General features: G+C 38.3%; 1 protein-coding gene across 1 annotated transcript in view; it reads right to left on the minus strand.

The window, feature by feature from the left end:
* RGS22 (regulator of G-protein signaling 22) overlaps nucleotides 1–20,721 on the minus strand; it is a 61,223-nt gene that overhangs the window by 25,297 nt on the left and 15,205 nt on the right. Inside the window, exons 6-16 of the mRNA XM_014965208.1 lie at nucleotides 19,927–20,012; nucleotides 17,948–18,113; nucleotides 17,472–17,643; nucleotides 14,027–14,708; nucleotides 13,307–13,468; nucleotides 12,186–12,366; nucleotides 10,376–10,515; nucleotides 9,749–9,854; nucleotides 7,789–7,914; nucleotides 6,127–6,228; nucleotides 946–1,140 (exon numbers count right to left, since the gene is read on the minus strand). Coding sequence (XP_014820694.1) covers nucleotides 946–1,140; nucleotides 6,127–6,228; nucleotides 7,789–7,914; nucleotides 9,749–9,854; nucleotides 10,376–10,515; nucleotides 12,186–12,366; nucleotides 13,307–13,468; nucleotides 14,027–14,708; nucleotides 17,472–17,643; nucleotides 17,948–18,113; nucleotides 19,927–20,012 — 2,118 coding nt within the window. The remainder of the gene's footprint in view (nucleotides 1–945; nucleotides 1,141–6,126; nucleotides 6,229–7,788; nucleotides 7,915–9,748; nucleotides 9,855–10,375; nucleotides 10,516–12,185; nucleotides 12,367–13,306; nucleotides 13,469–14,026; nucleotides 14,709–17,471; nucleotides 17,644–17,947; nucleotides 18,114–19,926; nucleotides 20,013–20,721) is intronic.

Consider the following 20,721-nt stretch of genomic DNA (forward strand, 5'->3'; position numbering starts at 1 on the left):
AGCAAGTGATAATATTTCCTGTAAAAACAGAGGTGCTTCATCTAAAGTCATAGTGGAGAAAAAAAGGAACAGGAATGGACTACCTGCCCTTCAACTCCTGGTTCCTCACTGCCACTTTCTCCTTCCATATCCAAGAGAGAGATCTTAAAGACTTGGAATTAGAAGTTTGACCTACAGTTGGTAGCTAAGTTTATAATGAGCAGAGAGCTACAGCCTGCACCACTGCCTCCACCAATTCTTGTTCTTATTTCACAAAAACAGAGTCAGGATTGCAGCCATCTCCTCTGACCTGCATGAACCTGCTCAGTTGAAGCCTTCAGAGGCTCTCTGGAATTAAACTGATTACATCACTGAGCCACCTACTCCAGGAAGCCTGCAGGGCACAGTAAGCCCTTACACAGCAGGGCAGCTACCTAAAAAGTGTTGGGGGGAATACAGCTGGATCACTGGATCACATTTCCTCTTATGCTAATCAGTAGCTACACTTGAATTCTAAATACCAAGAAGTACTTCATGAAATTAATACGGACCTAACATCACCGTAGTGACAATTTAGAAACACGGCTTATTTTGTACTTATCATGAAAAACATAGAAGACTTGTGGGCAATCCATCATAAGAAAATCACTTTTGATCAATGGTAAGATCGCAGAAACATGACACTTCCTGGGTGCAAAGAGAAATTTTGCCATAGCAAGATGCGTTCTTCCCTAATTCACAGAACAAAGGGTCTATGAAGCCTGAACCTTCCTTTTGGACGAGAAGTCTGCTCTCCACAGGATGCTCAGCCTACTCCCTGCATCAGCGTAGAATGGACTGGGTGAACAAAACATCCCATAATACTTTTCACTTCCTGACTATAAATGTAAAATTGGTTGCATGTGAAGGCTCTTGTGATTTTCTTCCCCGACATAAGAATTTTTCAGTGCCATCCAGATTGGTTACCTTTCCATAAGTGTATTTGTCTGCTTCCACCATCTTCATCCATGGTTCTAGGAGAACAGTGAGAATATATTCTTCTGCTGGGTCAAAAAGATCCTCAAAAGCTGGGTCAATTTTCTGATAAATAATGTTTTTCTTACTCTGATGAAGTCCAATGTCCATACTGGCAGATGGGGCAATGTAAGTTGCATAAAGGAACTACAATAAAACAGAAGAAAATTGTTTCTTAACCATTATCTAATCACAGTCCACTGAAGGAGAGAATTTGTGCATATTTGTCTCCCACTGCTCTGCAGTTTATTCTGAACATATACCTATTTACACCTGCCTTTTTTTAATCAATATTACTGTTTTGTCCAAAATTCAGTTATTGCCATAACTGACCTCCCTGCCAATTATATTCCTGTTTGTGAGAATGGTTAGACCATGAAATAATGCTTAATGGCAATTTCGCTTGGAGATATTTGACTGATTCTTAGTTAGATTCAGATAACCACAATCATTACAGCAACTTCACTGTAAGCAAGGATTACAATATGGTTTTTTATGAAGCAGAGTTTGCCATTCAACATCTACAAAAAGAAGAAAGCTGAACCTGGAGAATGTTTCCTTCTCACTAGCAGCTCATTCTTGAAGCATAGAGTAATTTTTTTACTTATTTGAAAGGATTTTTCTTTCCAAATAGTCCCCTAAGTCAAATTCTTGTTTTTTAGATGTTTAATAAATTGCTATGAAAAAGAACATTGAAAACTCAGAGAAAAACACTTTCTTCCAGAAATATCTTGGAAGAAAAATATATCTTTCTAATACATCATGACTCTGACTGCAGCTAGGAACTCAAGTGAAAAAAGATGCTGCCATAACAAATTTCAGGTATTTATTAATGTTTTATCTTCTTCATATCATATCATATCATATCATCAAAGTCTAACTAATTTTCAAACATATGGTCAGGGGATCAGATTAGTAGCATAAATCAGAATTCCTCTCTATGATAGAACTGAGGAGATCATCTTCACTATTTATTATCCCACAGATTTGGCAATGAAGAATGCAGGTTTCTGATAATTCTCATTTGCCTTATGTTGCTAAAATCCAACTGTAACTAGCAAATGTACAAAGCAGTAGAAAAGAAGAAAATAATACATTTATTCTGTGTTCGATCATTAATAAAACATTGTTGTATTTAGACTTCAAGCACAGTGAGAGAATGTTTGTGTACATTAAATAATTATGTTTCTGTTTGTTTTAAATGAAATTCTGATTTATTAGTCTCTTTCTTTCAAACAGCAACAGTACCAGAATACATGCCCATTATTTTGGACCTTAACAGTTTGAAACAGACCCTTTAGACTCTCCTGCTACCAGGTCACTGAGAAATACAGGGCTACGATAGTTGACACCAATCCTCCAGTTAGAACTTGTTGTGATTATGGTATTTACTGTCTATGCAGGATTTCACCTACTTTCTACCTAGACCAAATCACTGAAAACAAAGATGTTTTGTGGCTGTTGTGGCCCATGTTATAGTGCAATAAAGGCCTCCAAGTACAAGGGTAAGGTTGAAGAATGAGGACATCCGTAGGAAGAGTCCTAGATGAAGAACAAGACCACACTTAGTCTAAATTATGCCCTTCTCAGCAAATCTCCAAATAAATTTAACAGAAATGGCATTGATTAGATTCATAGTGATTTCAAAAGTTGGAAGCTATTTTAAAGAACCCTAACACTAGTAAAGTTTCAGTTACATCATGTTCTAGTCTGTCCAAAACATTCAACGTATAAAACAGCCAAATTAGAAGGGACCAGTCCAATGATATAAAGATGTGGTATCTTTAAAAATAGACTTTTTAAACAAGGGTTAACCCTTTTATTCATCATTAGGGCTACATTGGTCCACCTGTTATGACTCATAAAACCACACAAGGGATCTGTAAATTGGTGAAAATGGTCCAAACGAGGTCACATTTTAACACACCTTTAACCTGGTTTCTTAAAAGGCTGATCATTTTTAGCATAGTTTTAAGAACAAAATCAAAACAAACACTCTGCATGTTTCTTGGGTGGAACTCTTCTTTCCCCCATGATTTTGTCTGAAATGGATTAAATTGAGTATATTTGCTACTATTCTTTAGAGCTGACAAAAAAAAAAACCAAAACCCTATAGAGTCAGAAATTGCCCAGACTAAGGAAGCTTTGGCCATAAACTATTGTTGATCTGCTCAGTTTTCTGAAACTCAGTGGAATAGTGAAACTATTGCTGTATTTGCCATCCTCCTAAAGGATCAACAGGAAAAAATTACATTTACTGAACACAAAGGTTATCAAATTCACACAAAAATCTTAAGCATGTAACATCAAGTGCATAACATACTTCATTTATTCAGTATTTTATTCCTTTTGCAAAACACAAAGAATTTTCCTATGTGCCAGCTATACATTTTCCTATAAATGTGTTAGAATAAGTGATGGATTGAACCCAAAACCCTATCTGGAAATTTGGTCAGAGTTTACATCTTGAAATTACTTATAATGGCACAAATCTGAAGGCAGGAAATGCTTCAGAAACTCAAGTTAAGACTTTGGCTTCATTTATGACTTTCCAAATCAGGGATTGTTCAGGCCTTGGGTTTTGGTGTGAATTCATTCCCAGATGAGAAGTCTTTGGTAAGAGTTCTCAGAATGACTAGAGTGAAGCAAGAAACACGAAGAAAATTTAAGTCCAAGTGCTTTGTATTGCTGCCCAAAGGCATGGATACTGCTCTGATCTAAATTAGGGGCTTGTGCAGCTGCTTGACAGAATCGTATGATGGAATAATACAATGCACTGGCTGGTCTTAAATGGAAAGGCTAAACTGCCTTAACCCCCATCATCACTTTCCACTAACATAAGTCTTGTGTCCGACCCTAAAAGTTCACAGTAATGATAATTCCCTCTATCTAAATTGATTCTAGTGTTAAAATATTGTACTTCCCATAACTGTATGAAATTTTCAACTCTAAATAACTGGGTTTTTATCAAAAACTACAATATGTGTTTCTTTATTGCTTTTCTTTCCCAATTTATTTTACACTCCTGTGCATATGTTCGTAGTGAATAACAATATATGTTACTGGATGATAACCAGTACGCATCATTTTTCTTATCCATCGGACTTCATTCTCTCTGTAGTTTCTTTCCCTGGATGAAAGAGTATACACCTTGGAATGCATTTTCTTACTTTGTCATAAAGCTGAGATAAAAATGCCTAACAAATGAAACAATGAGTAGCAGATAGATAGCAATCCAAGTTTGCTCTTTTTTTCTAACAGGAAGCAGGCAGAACACATACAGAATACTTTGGATGTATCTTTCTGTAATAAATAGCAAAATATATATGACAATGTGCTGTGCGAATCTGATCCACATTCTCCTAGGAGTATTTGGAATGACTATCCTATTGTGCCAAAGGTGAGCGCAGAATTTGGGAAGGCATCTCTTCCACAAGCAAACCCTGTAGATTGGATGCAGCTTGACTCTTTACCGTGTTCCAATGAAAACAAGAATAATTTTTGTGCAGCCTTAAAAGGCAAGCTTGAGAATGATACCAAATGTTGCAGCACATGTGTTGATTTGTTATGTTACATTTCAGCTGTTAGTTATGCTAATGGAACAGTTTCACATATTTCGTTTTGATGTATTTACTTTAATGGCTATGTGTATGTAGCTCTCTGCAATTGCCTGGTAACACTGATTGCACGATGTTCTGCTGTCACCACCAGGCCGGCGCTGGAAATAAGATAAGTGAAAAACAACCTGGGCCTTAATTTTCAGCCGTGCAACTGCCGCAGAAAGAGTGTCATCTGGTGTTAAATGAAGCCAAATTGAAAAGCACCGTGGACCATAACCTAAGATTTGGCCTGCAACAAGACATGTAGGAAAATAAAGACACAGTCTAGATATGATTAACTTGTACGCCTGTTGTGAGGGGGGTCCCTTGTCACACACAGGCCTGGGCAGGTACAGGAGACAGCCTGAGGGGTGCAGTCAGTTGCCCTCAACCTCAGGCTGTATGTAGAGCTCGAGGGGAAGGCAACTAAATAGGGTAGCAGTTCAACTTAGCCAGTGCGGGACAGGAGAGAGGGAGGAATCCGCACCTCAGCTTCCGCTTGGAGTTTCTGTACCAATAACACAATTCAGGTGAGACTTCTGGAAGGCTATGCAAAATTCTGTAATTTGCCCCAGTAAAACCTCCAAGAAGGAAAAGAAGACAAATTTAAGGAAGTCCAGATGCTCAGTAACATAAGCCATACAAAGAGATTATTCTCCACTGCTCTCTACAGATATTTGTTCCAACCACACGTGAAGTAGCTTTGCTCTATTACAGCATATACTGAAATATGCAGATAGGATATACTCCTACACAGGGTTTACAGAGGAAAAACAGACCGAAGTTTCACAAAGTGATTTTAAAAGTTGCTTGGAGTTCTTATAATTGTATCATGCTTCTGCTGCCTCCTTCCCTGGCAGTATCGGACTATTCCGCAGTTGGTGACAGCCATCAGCACTCATGTGGTGAGCCAGTTCACTTTTGTTTTACTCCCTGACTTAAAGTGTGCGCTCAATGAAGAATGCTTGTTTATAGGAAGTATCAGTTCCACTTTATGGTAAATGAGGGTCTAAAGATCGAATTGGGGCGAGGATGACTGCGAAAAGTGCATAATGATGCCCTTGACAATCAGAAAAAGAAAAACAAGACTGACAACTGAAAGATCCATTTTCATGACTAAGGTCATTATCTGAGGTCTGGACTGTGAGACCTGCAATTCCAACCCACACAAGAGATGGAAGGAAAGGTACAGCATAATCAGATGATTTGGAAAAAATATTATCTCGGATGTTAACACTAAGCAGATAGTTTCCAAATATGACACAGAGTAGCAAAGGGGAGATTAGGCAAACTGAGTATAATAGATAAAACTGGGAACAGGCAGCAGAGCCTAAAAATCAAGCTATGCATGATTAACATTTAAATAAAGATATTCCATGGAAACAGTCCAAAGAGCTTCTTTTATTGTCCACAGCCCAGATTTACTTTTGTGTGGGTTGTCAAGATTTGGAAACTTTTCTACTTTCTATCTTCTTTTCAGCTCTACACTGAACGAATGTATTTGCGAAGGGAAAACACATTATTTACAACTTACTTGAGCTTGCTTGCATATTTTATAAGGATGAAGAGTTTCTTGGTAGAAAAGCTGATGATAAGCTTGTAGGTCAAACCAAAAGTACGCACTGTTCTTCCACAACTAGAGACAAAAAAATATTATAAGTTATTGCTACCCAAATATCACAGCTTTATAAAAGGTTTACTTTCCAATACAAGTAATTATTTAGCTCCTTGGGTTCATCATAAATCAAGCTCAATTTAAGATGAATTTAATCTTCTGTTGCATACTGGCAGAAGGACAACATATTTAATGGCATTGTCACTGTGATACTGTATCTTTTATTGTATCCTATATGCATAATTGGCCATTAAATTTTTAATATTGTACTTAACATTTGAAGACTAACCACATCTCAGTGGCATAAAGCCAGCACTAAAGGAGAAATGCTGGTAATGGACATGCAGAATTTGTGCCATGGTGAAATAGCATTTTGCAATAATAACTAAAACAATTAAATATCGTGTACTAACTGGGACTATCATTACTTTTTATTACATGCATTTCTGAGGCACAGAGTATTGGCATCATTTCATAAATTCAAACAAATGTCAAAAGATCTTTCAGAAGAAGGACTCTAGATCTTTCCCCAGGTCCTCTGGTTTAGTCATATGCTTACAGGGCTTGGATCTTAAAAATACCCTGAAACCCCCATCACTGGAGAATAAAGTGTTCCAAAAAGATAGGGGCAGGGAACTTTGTTCCACAAACTGTAACCTGCCAGACCTGGCATATGAGTGAAATAGGCTCCACAGTTGTAGACAAAACCTTAAGGAAATAATTTTCAAAGGAGTCTGGCACCTGCAAAGGCTAGAGAACTTGTCGGTGGGGGCATATCTCCAATAAAAAAATAAGTTACTTTTACTTAGATTTCTATCTATACACATTTAACATTTTTAGTTGAAGGTATTCAGCTTTGGAAACATTGGCTCTTGCCTTCTGGTAGCCAAAGGCATTTCTAGCTACTGCTGCTGGATTCTGGGTTGTGCCAGTGGTGAAACAGATGTCCATCTTGATTGCATTCAAATCTCCCCTAAAGACTCAATTTTTCTGCAAAACCACTAAACACTGACTCAGATTCATAACTTGTTCCAACCAATCCTGAATTTACACCCAGCAATGAATGACGGATCTGCTGACTGCAGACAAGAAATAGTGTTATGTTTCTTAGAAATCCAAGAAGCTTCGTGGAAGCAGAAGAACGTTTTTAAAACATTGGAGATTTTGGACATCACTAACCCAACAAGTAAGAAGGAGGCAGATTATCATGAGTAATAGCATAGCAGATTTTCCATCTTTTTAAAAAATGTTTTTGTGGGTTAAGACCTCATTTTTTCTGCCAAGTTAAAGGCTAGTTTTTAAAAATGATTAGTCTTTTTTTTTTTTTATCCCTGATGGTACAATCAGATTTCCGATAGGTTTGAGACAGTTAGGATCTGACAGCTTGGTTAAGACCTGTCATTAGTTTGAATATACACATGAACAGTTTATTGTTGTTGAGGGATTGGAGTCTCACAAGTAATAATTCATCCAGTCATCAATCTTTCTTTCTCCATTTTTTTTTCAGTCTGGCTACCCTCTATAACTTGGCATTCAGTCAATTGTGGACTAAATTATCACAGGGTAGGAAAATGCTCATACCTTATTCCCTGACTTCTCACAGAAGTGTGTGAAGTAGTAGCCTGCTCTGTTCTCCAAATAAAGAGACTGCAGCATGCTTTCCATTCTTGATCCCCCTAAAACAACACTGCCAGCAGCACTTTTCCCCTGGACAAATAAAATATAGTTATTCAGCAAGGAATAGCAGGCTTTCATTATTTTCAAATGTCAGTACATTGCAATGGAGGGCCATGCAGTGTGTTCAATTAGTATCTTCATCCCAAGAAACTACACTCCATTTTCTACGACATATGCAATTGATCATAGCTCTCCATACCATTTTCCCACTAAATAGTCACATCCAGTGGAATAAATCTGATGACTGAAGGCATGCAGAGTAGCAAAATGACCATAGCATCCCTTGGGTGGTTCCTCAATACTTGAAACGGGAAAATTAACCTGGCCTTAATTCTGTCATTAACTCCTTAGCTCCAGATCTGGGGAATTCCAATGATACTAAACCACGTCACTTAGCTGTTAAAAGTTGTCTCAGCTCAGGCTACTGTCTTTTGAACCAACAGAAGTCCACAGGTGGTTAGATAGCATGGAACAAGAGCTACATCTCCTGGGGTTACACCACTGACATCAGCATCAAAATCATGAGTGTTTTAGGGGAGAGGAAACCCATGGCCTTTGCTGTGGCTAGCTCCTGGAGCATTTGAGGAAGAATACATCCATTTTGACAATGCTCACAGAGAAACCAGAGGAGAGTACAAACTAGTAAATTAGCTTCTGATGATCACAAGAGAGGAACCTTGGCTGACTTGCTGACTCTGATAGCAGAAGTGGGAGCACATGAGTGTGGTGGCTGACAACCAGCTTCTTTCCAAATAATAACAGGGATGGAGAAGGGCAGGAGGAAGCCAGACTTCCGAAGCAGAGCAGGAAGACCCTACTATACTCAGTATAAAGTTAAATTATGGATTCCCTTTGCATCATATTTGTTATGACAAATTGTGGGGTCCTGACTGTAGGTTCCATTCTAGCCCTGTAAGTGTAAATGGATAATATTTTCCTCCCTCAGCCATAGGGAAACTCTGCATGATGAAGGTGTATAGAAACTAATGGTGCACACATTCCCTTAATATAAGCTTCTAACTGCAAATATCTCCTAATTGCAAAGGCTAGCCTTTTCTTATGTCAAAATTAATGAAGTAATAAACAAAGTATGATTCTGATGTGAAAAACAAACAATTATGTGCTGAAGTGATCAGCAAACTCCATGCATGCGTAAACAGGCCCAGATGTCTTAATTGCTTTTTTTTCTCTTTAGTTGGGAGGCCATGGGTATTAATACATTGATGAAATTGCAGTGTGTTTCGAGACCATTCCATAAGTGTGAAAAGTTTTGGATATATTTTAAATTGCTAAGTCTTGACATCTCATGTGTTCAATTTGTCAGCATTTTAACAGCTATTGAGAAAAGGCTCTTCTGTGCAGCCTGTCCCTCCTGAGATTTGCTGGATTGAGGGCTTGCTTAGCAGGCAATAATTTAACAAAGAAAAGAATGAAGTACACAAGCAATAAAGATGGGTTGTACAAGTGAAGCATTTTCCTCTTATGAATTTTACTATTTTAATGACTTTCTAGGGCAGATTCAATTTTCACTATAAGTCTGGTATACTTTCCTAGGCAACCATTCCACTGAAGCATTTATTCAGTGAATTTTCCATAATAGCCTACTGAACACACAGTCACCATGGAGAAGATCAACACTTTCTAGTGAAAATAAACCTCTATACATGCCATGATTTCCTATCAAATAGGTGACAGATACCACACAGAAAATGCTGACATTCTAATTATACCTCTGCATGTGGCATTGACATTCACATAATCAAACCAATTTCTCCCCATCGTTGACTACTTCCCCTTCAATACTACAGAATAAAGTGTTTTAACCCATAATTCAAGACAACTAATGTTTTCAAGCACTACTTGCCGGGAGCAGCTCAGCATAGGTGTACTTTCTATGACCCTGGTATTTTGAGTCCTTGGTGTCATCCAAAGCTAAGGAATGAGCCATGTCTTCGCTCACTGACTTTGGCCTAGATCCACAAACAAACAAAATTTTTAATACGTATTTGAGAAAAAAATAGGACTGCTTATAAAATAAACAGCTAAAAAGAGGGAGGTAAAATGACATAGCGAATAGCAGAGAAAAAATACATGGAGTTCAGATTTATAATAAATGTTAAAAGTGTCGAGGAATATGTTTTCATGTGGCCCTGTGGAAATCACTGACACAGCATATCTTTGAGGGCAGGTGCTTGAGAGAGGTTAAAAGAATAGAAATGTGTGTAGATAATATCAACAATTGTACAAGAGTAGGTAAAACATCCATATTTGGAGAAATAAACCCTTTTGCGTTGTGGCACAAACAAATGAGAAATTAATCAAGCAGGGAGGAATCCTCCATGCACACAATCTGTACCATAACTGTGCTTCACTAAGCAGATTGTTGTATTAAAGAAAAGTATTCATGGAAACAGTAGGATCTAAAAGCCTTTCATAAATATTTGAGGTATATTGGTGTGCAGAAGGATGTACAAGGGACTTGGGTACTTACCGCTTTCTACCACTAGAAATGTCATCACTTCGGGGACTCTGACTTGGTGGCAGGGTGGGTGATAATCTTGATGATGTCTTCAAAGATAAATGTGGCATAGCTTGTTCTAATAAAGTTGATGGTGAGCTCGTTCTGCTTTTCTAAAAGAAACAACAGAAAAATAAGGTAATTCTGATTATTTTTACCTTTGTGTTTTCTTAGTATATTCTCATTAACTACTCAGAAACATTCAAGGGTCTTCAGGACTATTTTTCCTTGTCAGTCATAATATGTAGAACTGCAAATTGCAAAAATCTTCTCTGAATATCTTGCAAAATTTTTCAACACACCTTTATAACCCATATAGCTTAAAAATTACATTTTCAACAGATAGAAATGTTACATGCACTTTGTACAAAATTACAGAGGATGTGCGGAGAAGAGGATGTGAAGATGTTTTGTGAATCTTTACAAAGATTACCTTAAGTATCTCACTGTAAGGCAGATACAATCACTCAAAATAGGAGAGAAAGCGGGGATTCTACCATACATCACTGACTTATTTTGAACAAAATCATGCTATGAGTTTTTGGAGACATCAGTTGCATTCAGAGTGCCCTCAAAAATTCAGAGTTACTCGCAATATTCAGAGTTATTCAGAAATACTGTTCTTTCTAAGCTTTTGTAAGCACAGTGAAACAGGAAGATTCAAAAATAAAGATTTTTTTCACAGAAAAAAAAAAGAGAAGGAAAAAGAAAAGAAAAAAAAAACAGCAAATGGTCCATCAGCCAATTCTGTGAAGTTTGTGGGTGCCAGGTCAAGGTCATAGTTTTCTCCAAGTGCTGACCCCCACAGGAACTGGAAAACCTGCAGAGTTATGATCCTGTCTGCCTGACCTACAGCTAGTCCTGGGCCATTAGAGTACCTTGTGAAGACAGAATGGGTCTCTGTAAGAGACAGCTGCTTCTGGCTCCCATTCCTGCTGTGATCAGAGGGAATCTGACTTCTGGAACCCAGGTTGCTCTGAACAGAAAATCTTTCCTACTGTTTTTCCTCCATTATCTCCATGAATTTCCCTTTTAAAAAATATAATTGTACTCTAAAACTATCCAACTCAAAGTAACAGAGGTGTATGTGAACAGTCTGTGGCATAGACCATCCAGTTCTTGATACTGGAACCATCGTCTTGATTCACATTCTCCAAGTACCTTCTGTGCTGAGGCTTAACACTGTGTTGCTGAAAACCTGCAGCTTTCATTGCAGTTACCTCTCAAATTCAGGCTTCCAAGTAAAAAAAGGAGTCAAAACTGATTGGCACGCTACAAGCTGTGAAAAGGTCTGTGTTGTGTGGCTCATGGACCTCTGCAGAAAGCAAAAATCCCATGTAGCTGCTTGAAGGACTGTGATGATAGAAAATGAACAGAACTCTGGCCTTTTTACAAACATGAAAGGGAGATTCAGGGTAACTGCAGTGAAGTTGTAAGAATTACTCTGGATTTAAAAAAAGGCTTGTTGAAAGGCAGAATCTATGCTGTTAGATCCATAATTTTGCAGTTCTGAGAATTTTGAACTAAAATATCTATCCAAAAAACTTATGAAATAGCCAGGATGTAACTGAGAAGATAATTTGACTCAATTTGTAGCAACCTGTTGCCTAAAGTATAGTAAAGTTTTGACGCATTTTTATACATAACCATTTGCAACCAACCACCTTGCTACATCTTGACTTCCTAACAACCACGTGCTGTACTCTTGTTCCATTGAATTCAAGGAGTTTTATCATTGGTTTTGGTGGGACAAGGCTTTGTTTTTTCAATGTTGTGATCCTACCTGAGGAAGGGAAGTTGGTGTCCTAGGCATGCGAGACTTAGGTGTCAATGGCAGCAATGATACCATTTGTGGAAAAGGATCAATGTCCACCCTTGGCCTCTCTTGGCATGTGTGCCAGAGCTTCAGTTTTGCACTGGCAGTATCTATTGCTGTTGAATGAGTCACACAAAATCTGGGACCCCTGGGGAAAAAAACAAGCTTATAAGTAAAACTTTCCCAAAACATGAACTACTGGACTATTTGGTTTCTTTTTTTATTTCCCCTTGATGGTGTTTATTGTATTAAGATATGGTGCTGTATGCTCCTAGAATTAAAAATCAGTTAGTGTTAAAGATATATTTTGACATTGCACTCTTGTAAATCTAAAACCAAGAGACACATAAATAAACTTAGGTTGCAAATTCTGCACCATTACATAGTTGCCTTTGTATGAGTTCGCAGTGGAATATGCTCCATCCATTCTACAGCAAAGAACAGAAGAGGATTGTAGGTCACAGGACTCAGATGACAACTCTCATGAGGTCCCACAGCAAAGTTCACCATTACAGGTATTTGTTTATGCCTGTGATTTGTTGATCCCCCTTGGGGAGGAGAGACCTTCAAAAATTTAGCGTATGTTTTGGAAACAAGTTAGAATTTGTATTCTCACTTAAGCTGTCAATATGTAAAAGGCATTTTGTATGACAGTTATCGAACACTAAAGTCTCGGAGTCAAATTCCATGTAGATGTATACACAGATCATCCTCAGAAACATGAGAAGAGCAATATGGGGAATTGGTTAGGACAGAATTAACCTTTTATGCCAGAAGGGATTGCTCTACCCTGAAGGCTAAAGTTTAGTTGAATTATATCCAAAGCAACTATACACAAAGAAGCTCAGATGCTCTGGCAGTAAAGTAACAAGGGCTCAGTAAGACAGATCTACCTGACTTCTCAGCCGATCGCAGTGTAGTTCAGGCTCAACTAAAAATTCAGAGGCAACATTTACTAATATTTACGATGGCACTACTTCCCATAATTGCAATGGGATAAGTGCGATGAAATACACCTAATAGGCTTATCAAAGAAAAGGGAAATTTGTTAAACAATAGAATCTTAGTTCATGTTCATTTTTTCATACCAGTAAAGAAGGAGAGGTTTCAGTACTTCAGGCTGAATCTGTCTTAAATGCCTTATAGTCCACTGATATCCATGCAGCAGATGAAGTCTGAGTAAGATTTCTGAACCGAGGAAATAGTCCCCACTGCTCAGCTGATAGAGTTTTCTCATCTTGGTGAGTTGCCTTGAGTCAACAAAAACAGTCACATAAGCACGTATCAGATGCTATACAGAACTAGGTACAGTTCATCCTACTGGCTAAACTGCTGTCATGCAACATGTTTTTAATTGCAAGTGGCAGAAGCCAAAACAATTTTTCCACAAATTAAAGACAGGTTGTGTATAAGATAAAATGTAGAGTCCCTTAGAATAAACAATCAGAATCCAGCAGAGCCTTTAAAGGACTTTGTCATACTGAATGCCCTACTTGTGAATTTAAGTTCTTTTATTCCTTTTTTAATTTCTGTTGTCATCTGTTTTCCAAATCTCTTTCTAACAGAGGTTCAGTATTAAGGTGATTCTGATTTCATGTAAGCTTTGCAAACATGACTGCAAAAAGAGTTTTATCAGCTTCAGCAGAGCCATTTCTGACTTATCTTGTCCGGACAGTCCTGATTTCTTTAATTGTGTCTGTTCTATTCCAACACTAAAATTTATTCTGAAATCTCCGAAAACCTACATTGATCTAGCTGGGTTACAAGTATTAAAACAATGGGAATAACTGTTAAATAATGGGAATTACCTTTGTTGCCTTGTAGAGTCCTTAAGAACCTTTAGTCTTTCAATATCCATCCAAAGCCACCAGTACCTCTCCCCAAGTGTTCCTTTAATGAACTTCTTGAATCTTTCAAACTCATGTCTGTTGCCAGTGTCATAAGTCTTGTGACTAATACACCAGGCAGCCCTACTGTCTGCCCCGTCACTTTCAGAACTTGATGTTAAGCTTACTTCTTCAGTGTCTCGTTCTCTTACATCTCCCTCGGAGTCCAAGACCGTAAATGGAGAAGAACTTTGGGAAAAGAGTGACTCTGCAGTACCATGGGCAAATTCATTATCTGCTAAATCATATACGAGCACTTCAGGTTGTTTGTGAAAATCCACATCACTCTCAGTGTCAGCATCTGGCTGGTGGATCAGTTCTGAAACGGGTTCCTTTGTTACAAATTGAGTGTAAGGTGGTATGAATTCTTGCGGTGTCTGAAAAGTTGTGCTTTCCTGTCCATTTTCTTCTTTTGTTGCATTGTCCCGTTTCAGGTCTAGATAAACGCTTAACTGAGTGTTGGAAGGAGGTTCAGCAATGGCCACAGACGAGCTCTCCTCAGCCTCTCTGGATCTCTCCCTAATAATGTTGGCTTTTTCTGACACTTGGCTTGGAGGGGAAAGGAAACTCCTCAAGTGGTATTCCTTAGACAGGGAACCCGCGTCTGCATTAGATAAGAAAATATCTTTGAACACTCTTTTGATTTGGGGCTGTTCTCTTGCATATCCACATATACAAGTTAAAAAAATGCAACCTGTTTATATTGTGCTGCTGCAGAACAATCAGACCATGTCACGCTGGAGAGCACGGAATAGCAGAGGTATCTGGCTAGAAACTCAGCCCCACGACTCAGAAACTCATTTCCTGATGAATTTTAGCAGAGCAACAGAGTTCAGGAACAACTCTCTCTGGGGCCAGTTGTCTTGTTTACTTAGCTGAGCATCCCAGTTCCTCAGCACTTGTTAAACCACCTTGTTGTGCTGCAAGGCCTGGTTTGGTCATTGTTTGATCGAAGTCACAGTATGTAGCAGGACTGGTCTTTGTTCAGACATGAGGAAGTGACAGTAAGTGGTAATTCTTTGTCTACTTTGATTATTGCAAAAGACTAAAAAAGTCAAACAGGCCTCTGTCAGCTGGGTAAAATCTTGACATACATAGAAGGATGACAAAACTAATTATTATGTCAAGAGCTCTGGAAACACTTAACAATCCTGCAGTCCAGTCTGCCACCAAGAAATGGCTCCTTCCATTTAGAAATGTTTCATAACTAACAAGTTAGAACACTGACCAGCCCTGGGTTTTTTTGTCTACACTTCCCTACTTAAGTCCTTTTACCTGACTCCTCATCATTCCCATGCTATTAAGCATGCCCTGCCATCCTGGTCTGGTGAGAAAGAAACTCACTGCTTTAGCTTGCTCAAATATCTTTTCTACTTCTCTCAGACTTTTAGCAATTGAGTACTTCTGGAGCATGTTAGCAAAGGTGACCTTGACTATACATACTGCTGAGCTAGGTTAATGCTGCTGGCACTGTTCAAGTCAATCCCGTAAAACTGAGCAGAATAACTACAGATGCTATGAACAGCAGCAGAATCTAAGTGGAAGTGAGAAAAAACAAAGCCATAATTCAACTGTGTCTCTACAATATCTTCATATCAATCCAGCATTTAAACAATAGAATAAACTGAATCTTCCGTTTTTCTCTAAAGCTAAGATGAAGGCTTTCATACTCTATTGTATCACTAAGGCAAAACATTGTCATTGGGGAGAAAAGGGCTAAACCTCTCAGATCCACTCAATTCAAATATGTGATGTTAACACCCTGTGTAGCCCTCTATGGTGGCCTAGTCAATAAATGGCAATGGCAGTTAGACATCCCTTCCATCTTCCTCCGAAAATAAGCCACATCTAACCAGCGCTGGCCATCGTTGCAGTCAGACGCTTGGATTAGGAGTACGGCATAGATTCCCTGCTCTGCACTTATGTAATTTCATGTGTAAATACCTATGGCACAATACGTTGACATTAATATAAACATCAGTGTGATTTAAAATATCTTATTTCTAAACTATGCCAAATGTTTTCACTTGACAAAGAAAAATTATGGCTTCTTAACGCAGTTCTGTGAAACTGAAGTGTGAAGGATGATTTCAGAGGACCTGAGGAAATTAGGGAGAGAGTTACACAGCTCTTGAGTAAACAAAAGCCCAGTGGCTCAGGGTTTTGTTCAAGATATTAATTGATAACCCTGATCCAACTGAAGCAGTGAGCAAGGAATTCAAACTGGGTTGTCCAAGGAAATACCTTCAGCTATTGAACTCTTTCTAATTGCAGGCTGGCTCTGAGAAACTCAGCTGGTGCCCTTTATTGCTTCCAGTGCCTGACACCTACACCAGGTGAATACTGTGCCTAAAAATAATTTTTGAATGAAAGAATGTTGGGTTTCCCATGAAATAGCCATGAAGAAGAGTAATAAACATATGTAAAATGAAAGTCTATGCTATAAAATAAAGTTTTCAGTGAGAAGACGTAAAATATTCATTGAGGCAAAATGCTGTTAACTGCAGGATAACTGCAGCAAAAGAAGAGACAAAGAGGCTTTCCAGAGGCCTATGCCCAGCCCATTCCAATACAGAGTTGTGAGCTGCAAGTGCAACTGGAATTAATAATCCATGAATCAGCTATATATTTCCTGGGGGAGCCTCATGGATTTGGAGAAGACGACAGACTTCTGGAGTTACCATGTCTTTCCATTTTCCATTCAGCCGTTGGACCCCAAGGTCCCAGCAGTACAAGTCTCAAAATGGAGTGGCTGCTTTGTCCTCTGAGAATAGCAGAGAGAACTCCTAACATGAGCTGAGACTTCTCTCTTCAACTTGCTACTGCCTACAGAGCAGAAGCAAGGCTCCGCAATGAGGTACAGGTCCATATGTGCACCTGTATGTTCTCTCCCAATACCTTTGAAACCTGTTGAACAGTTTCAGTTAAATTTGGCAGATAGGAGTGTCATAAGCAATTATGTTCTATAAAGATTCATAAAAATTGGCAGCCAAAAGGCCCTTAAGTACCCAACATAAATACCCTGAGAAGATGGCTGCAACACAAATCATACATTATCAAATACCCAAAAAATCCAGACAAGAAAGTCTTTCAAAACATATCAAATGAAAAAAAGTGCCCCTCAGCTGAAGCTTACAAACATCTATGAGACAGAAATATGTAAGAAAAGAAGCTTCTATTATTACAAATTACTTGGCTACTAGCTCAAATTTTAATTTAAAGTTGTGTCTATGGAAAGAAACAAATCCCTATCTGAAGCCTAAGATACCATGCAAATAAATAGAGTTAGTAATTTCTTGAAATGCCTTTTCTTTCCACCTAGTCAGACTTGTGTTATAAATACTATGGCTGAGCTCCTGTTACTTACCCAGAAGGCTATCTTTTTCGCTTAATGAATCATCTCTTTCATGCTGCCCAGGTAAATACTGAGTATCTTGAGTTTGACTAGAAGCTACAGGACGCATAATTGAATCTGTAGTTTTCATGGATTCGCTTTGCTTTGCTAATGTAAACCAATCCTTTGTCTGAGAAACCGTAGCCTAAGAAAAGAAATGTCATAGAGTAACACAAATTTCTCTATTTATTGCAGTGTTTCTGAGAGCGGAGAGCTTACTGTCTGTAGTCATTTGGTGCAGTCCATCTGCATAAATTTCTATAATGGTAGTCCCCAGTTATATACTATATTACAACCCATTAACCTTCTTCTATAGTACAAAGAGCTTTGAAAAGAAGGGATATTCAGAGAATCAGTTGTCCAATTAGGCTGTGACCTCCGTTACATTAATTTAACCCAATGCATTCAATCTAGCTTGATGTTACACCCACTAAGCATGTTTATTTTACCTGGCCAAGTGATATGTAGAATTTCTTCATATTGAACAAAATGTCATCCTCCTGAGGAGAGGGAGAATTTAAATGTCTTCTCTTTATCCAGGGATAATAGTCACTATCTATAATGAAATTAATGCCAGTCTTGCTCCATTCTACCTGTGATATCAATTTAGCTAGCCTGAAATTAAATGTTGAGACAGGAAAATAGTTGATTTTAGCTTTTTGTCAGAGAAACAGTTGATTTTTCCCTAGGATAAACTCTGAAAATAAATTGCTACAAGGAAATTAATGATCTGCTTTATTATTTCACCCCTCACCTGCTGTCACGTATATAAACACCAGTATTGCCATTCCATAGTCCATTAGCTTTAAAGCTGGTGGCCTGCTTTGCATTATCAAGCTTTACCAGTAAAGTGATTTTTGTTAGGATGATCTTGCATGTATCTATGCAGTCCCAAGCCCTGCCAAGAAGCCCTTGATTGCTAAAATGGAACTATTCTCCCGTATTGCAGAAGCTGTGCATCTTGCCAGACATTACAGTTCCTGATCCTGATACAAGCAATCTTCCAGCAGCAATGCCACAGCAGTGATCGTACCAATTGAACTTTGAGATGATAACAAGTCAGCTGGTGCTACTGTGTTCAGCTGGCTGCTGTGTGAGGACTTCGTAGTACTGAACAGCACTCCAGTGCTGCCTTGTGTTAGTGTGAGGCTTGTGATGTTCAGGAAAAGGCAATCTTAGAACCACGTGAAGATAACAAGGATGCTCTGAGCTCAAGAACTGGGACAGAACTTAACTAAGTTCTAGTACAAGCAGTACAAAACCAACTGGAGTGCATGTGAAGGGAAGAAGCAGCCTATGCCTGAGCCTATGGCCATGAGCTGAATGCCCAGTTTTGTTTGTCTCCGCTATTTGAGGGCAAATAGGATTTCATTCTAGGGTTGGGGATTCTTCATCTTTAAACGCAGGTTTCCCTTTTAGTATTTCAGCTTTTCTTGATCCTGATTCAGGAAAGCAACTTAAAGTACTGATAGCAATGGAAATTAGGAACCTATTCAAGGTTAGTTTTCTCAATTTCTCTTAGGTAACTCTCCTTGATCAAGGAAATACTTTGCTATAGCAGAAGACCAAATTTTTAGTGTTTCACAAGGCCCAGATACCTGTAAAGCAAGATGCTACTAAAGGTAAAATGGAGCACTCTTGCATGTTTTACTTATTCTTTGCACAGTTTTCCCCTTGAATTCAAGTGCAATCTTCAGGTATTGAAAGTTAAAAATATTGTGAAAATTTTCATATGGAAGCCCATACCCCAGTAACTAGGCAGTCATTACAATCAACAATCATGAGTTTTGTAAACCCTAATGCCAGGCTGCCTCTCCTTCTAGGACCTCTAAAACACCCTACAATTATCAGCATCTAGACAAATCCTTAAGGAATGTAGAGGAAGATCCTTCCAAAAAAGCACACTAAACCTCCTAAACATCTGCTGAAAGGACATCTGGAAAAATATAGCAAGTGTATAACAGTAAATCATCCAACTATGCCACGGCATCTCACAGAGAACCTTGCAAAAGGAAGTCTAACAGTGCACCCAAAGACAGAAAACTTATAACTGGGCTGGCTGTTTTTTTTTTTTCCCCAATAGATTTCCTGGATTCATATCTTCTACTTAGGTGGCCTCTGTATTGATTAGAGAGAGAAGCATTGCTACCGTGATATCTCTATGGAACAGAGATTCAGACATCAATTAACCCCACTCTTACTTTCTTTGAAATGGTATAATATGGTATGTAATTCATGGTCAAGGAAAACTACAGAACCATGAGTGAAAGAAGTCACTGATTTTACTTTATCCAGCTCACTAAAATGCTAAAATTGAACAGGACTAGAGGTGGGAGAAAACATATTAAGGGTACCGTCAAGATGAATTAAACAGAAGAGAAAAATGTACAAATTTAATACTGAGAGACAGCATATAAGATTGCAATACCTGTATTCAAAGTAACAGTCACTTTCTAGAAATGCTGGAAGTCTTTCTTTCTTAATCCACTGAATTGCTTGTTCTCGATCAAGACACTATTAAAAAAGAAATGCCAAACATTTGCAGTATTCTTAACTTTTTCATTTTGTTTGCCATGTAACAGATTCTGTCCATCCACCTTCTACAGAAGCATTGTCTCAGGAAGACGAATATACAATTAACATCACCTTTGGCATTCAGGTTAACCTCAATTGTGCTAGGACAATTGAGTTAATTTACATTCCTAGAAACAGCTAATACTGATTTCTGTTACAGAAATCTGATTTCACCTATAAGAATACAACTTTTTTAATGAAACATGAGTGTTTTTTCTTCAGAAATAATGTATGTGTAAATCATGCTTTTACAGTACAATATCAAATGCAAATGAGATGCTCATAATTTTTCTGCAATAGGAAACTGCTAATTTTTCTGACTTTATCACATTTTATCAATAAGCACTATTTTTCCTCAAGAATTTGAAGAATAAGGAACTCTAAAATTAAATTGTACTTCCAGAATGGGAGAGCTGTGGATGTTAAAAACAAAATCAAACAAATAAAAAGTCCATCAGCTATCACCTTCCCCACTTTTATGTTGGAGCATTGCACAACTGCACTGCACACCATAACTCTCAGTGAAAACCAGTGTGTAATGAATCGAGCCCATAACAGATTTCTGCTCAGGAGGTCTAAGTCTCAGTGTCTCAACACAGAAAGCAAAGTAGCTCCAATAAGTGGGTTTGGGGGTGAAAGGGAGGTGTTG

Source organism: Calidris pugnax, unplaced genomic scaffold, assembly GCF_001431845.1.
Source record: "Calidris pugnax isolate Ruff unplaced genomic scaffold, ASM143184v1 scaffold41, whole genome shotgun sequence".
NCBI classification, from domain to species: domain Eukaryota; kingdom Metazoa; phylum Chordata; class Aves; order Charadriiformes; family Scolopacidae; genus Calidris; species Calidris pugnax.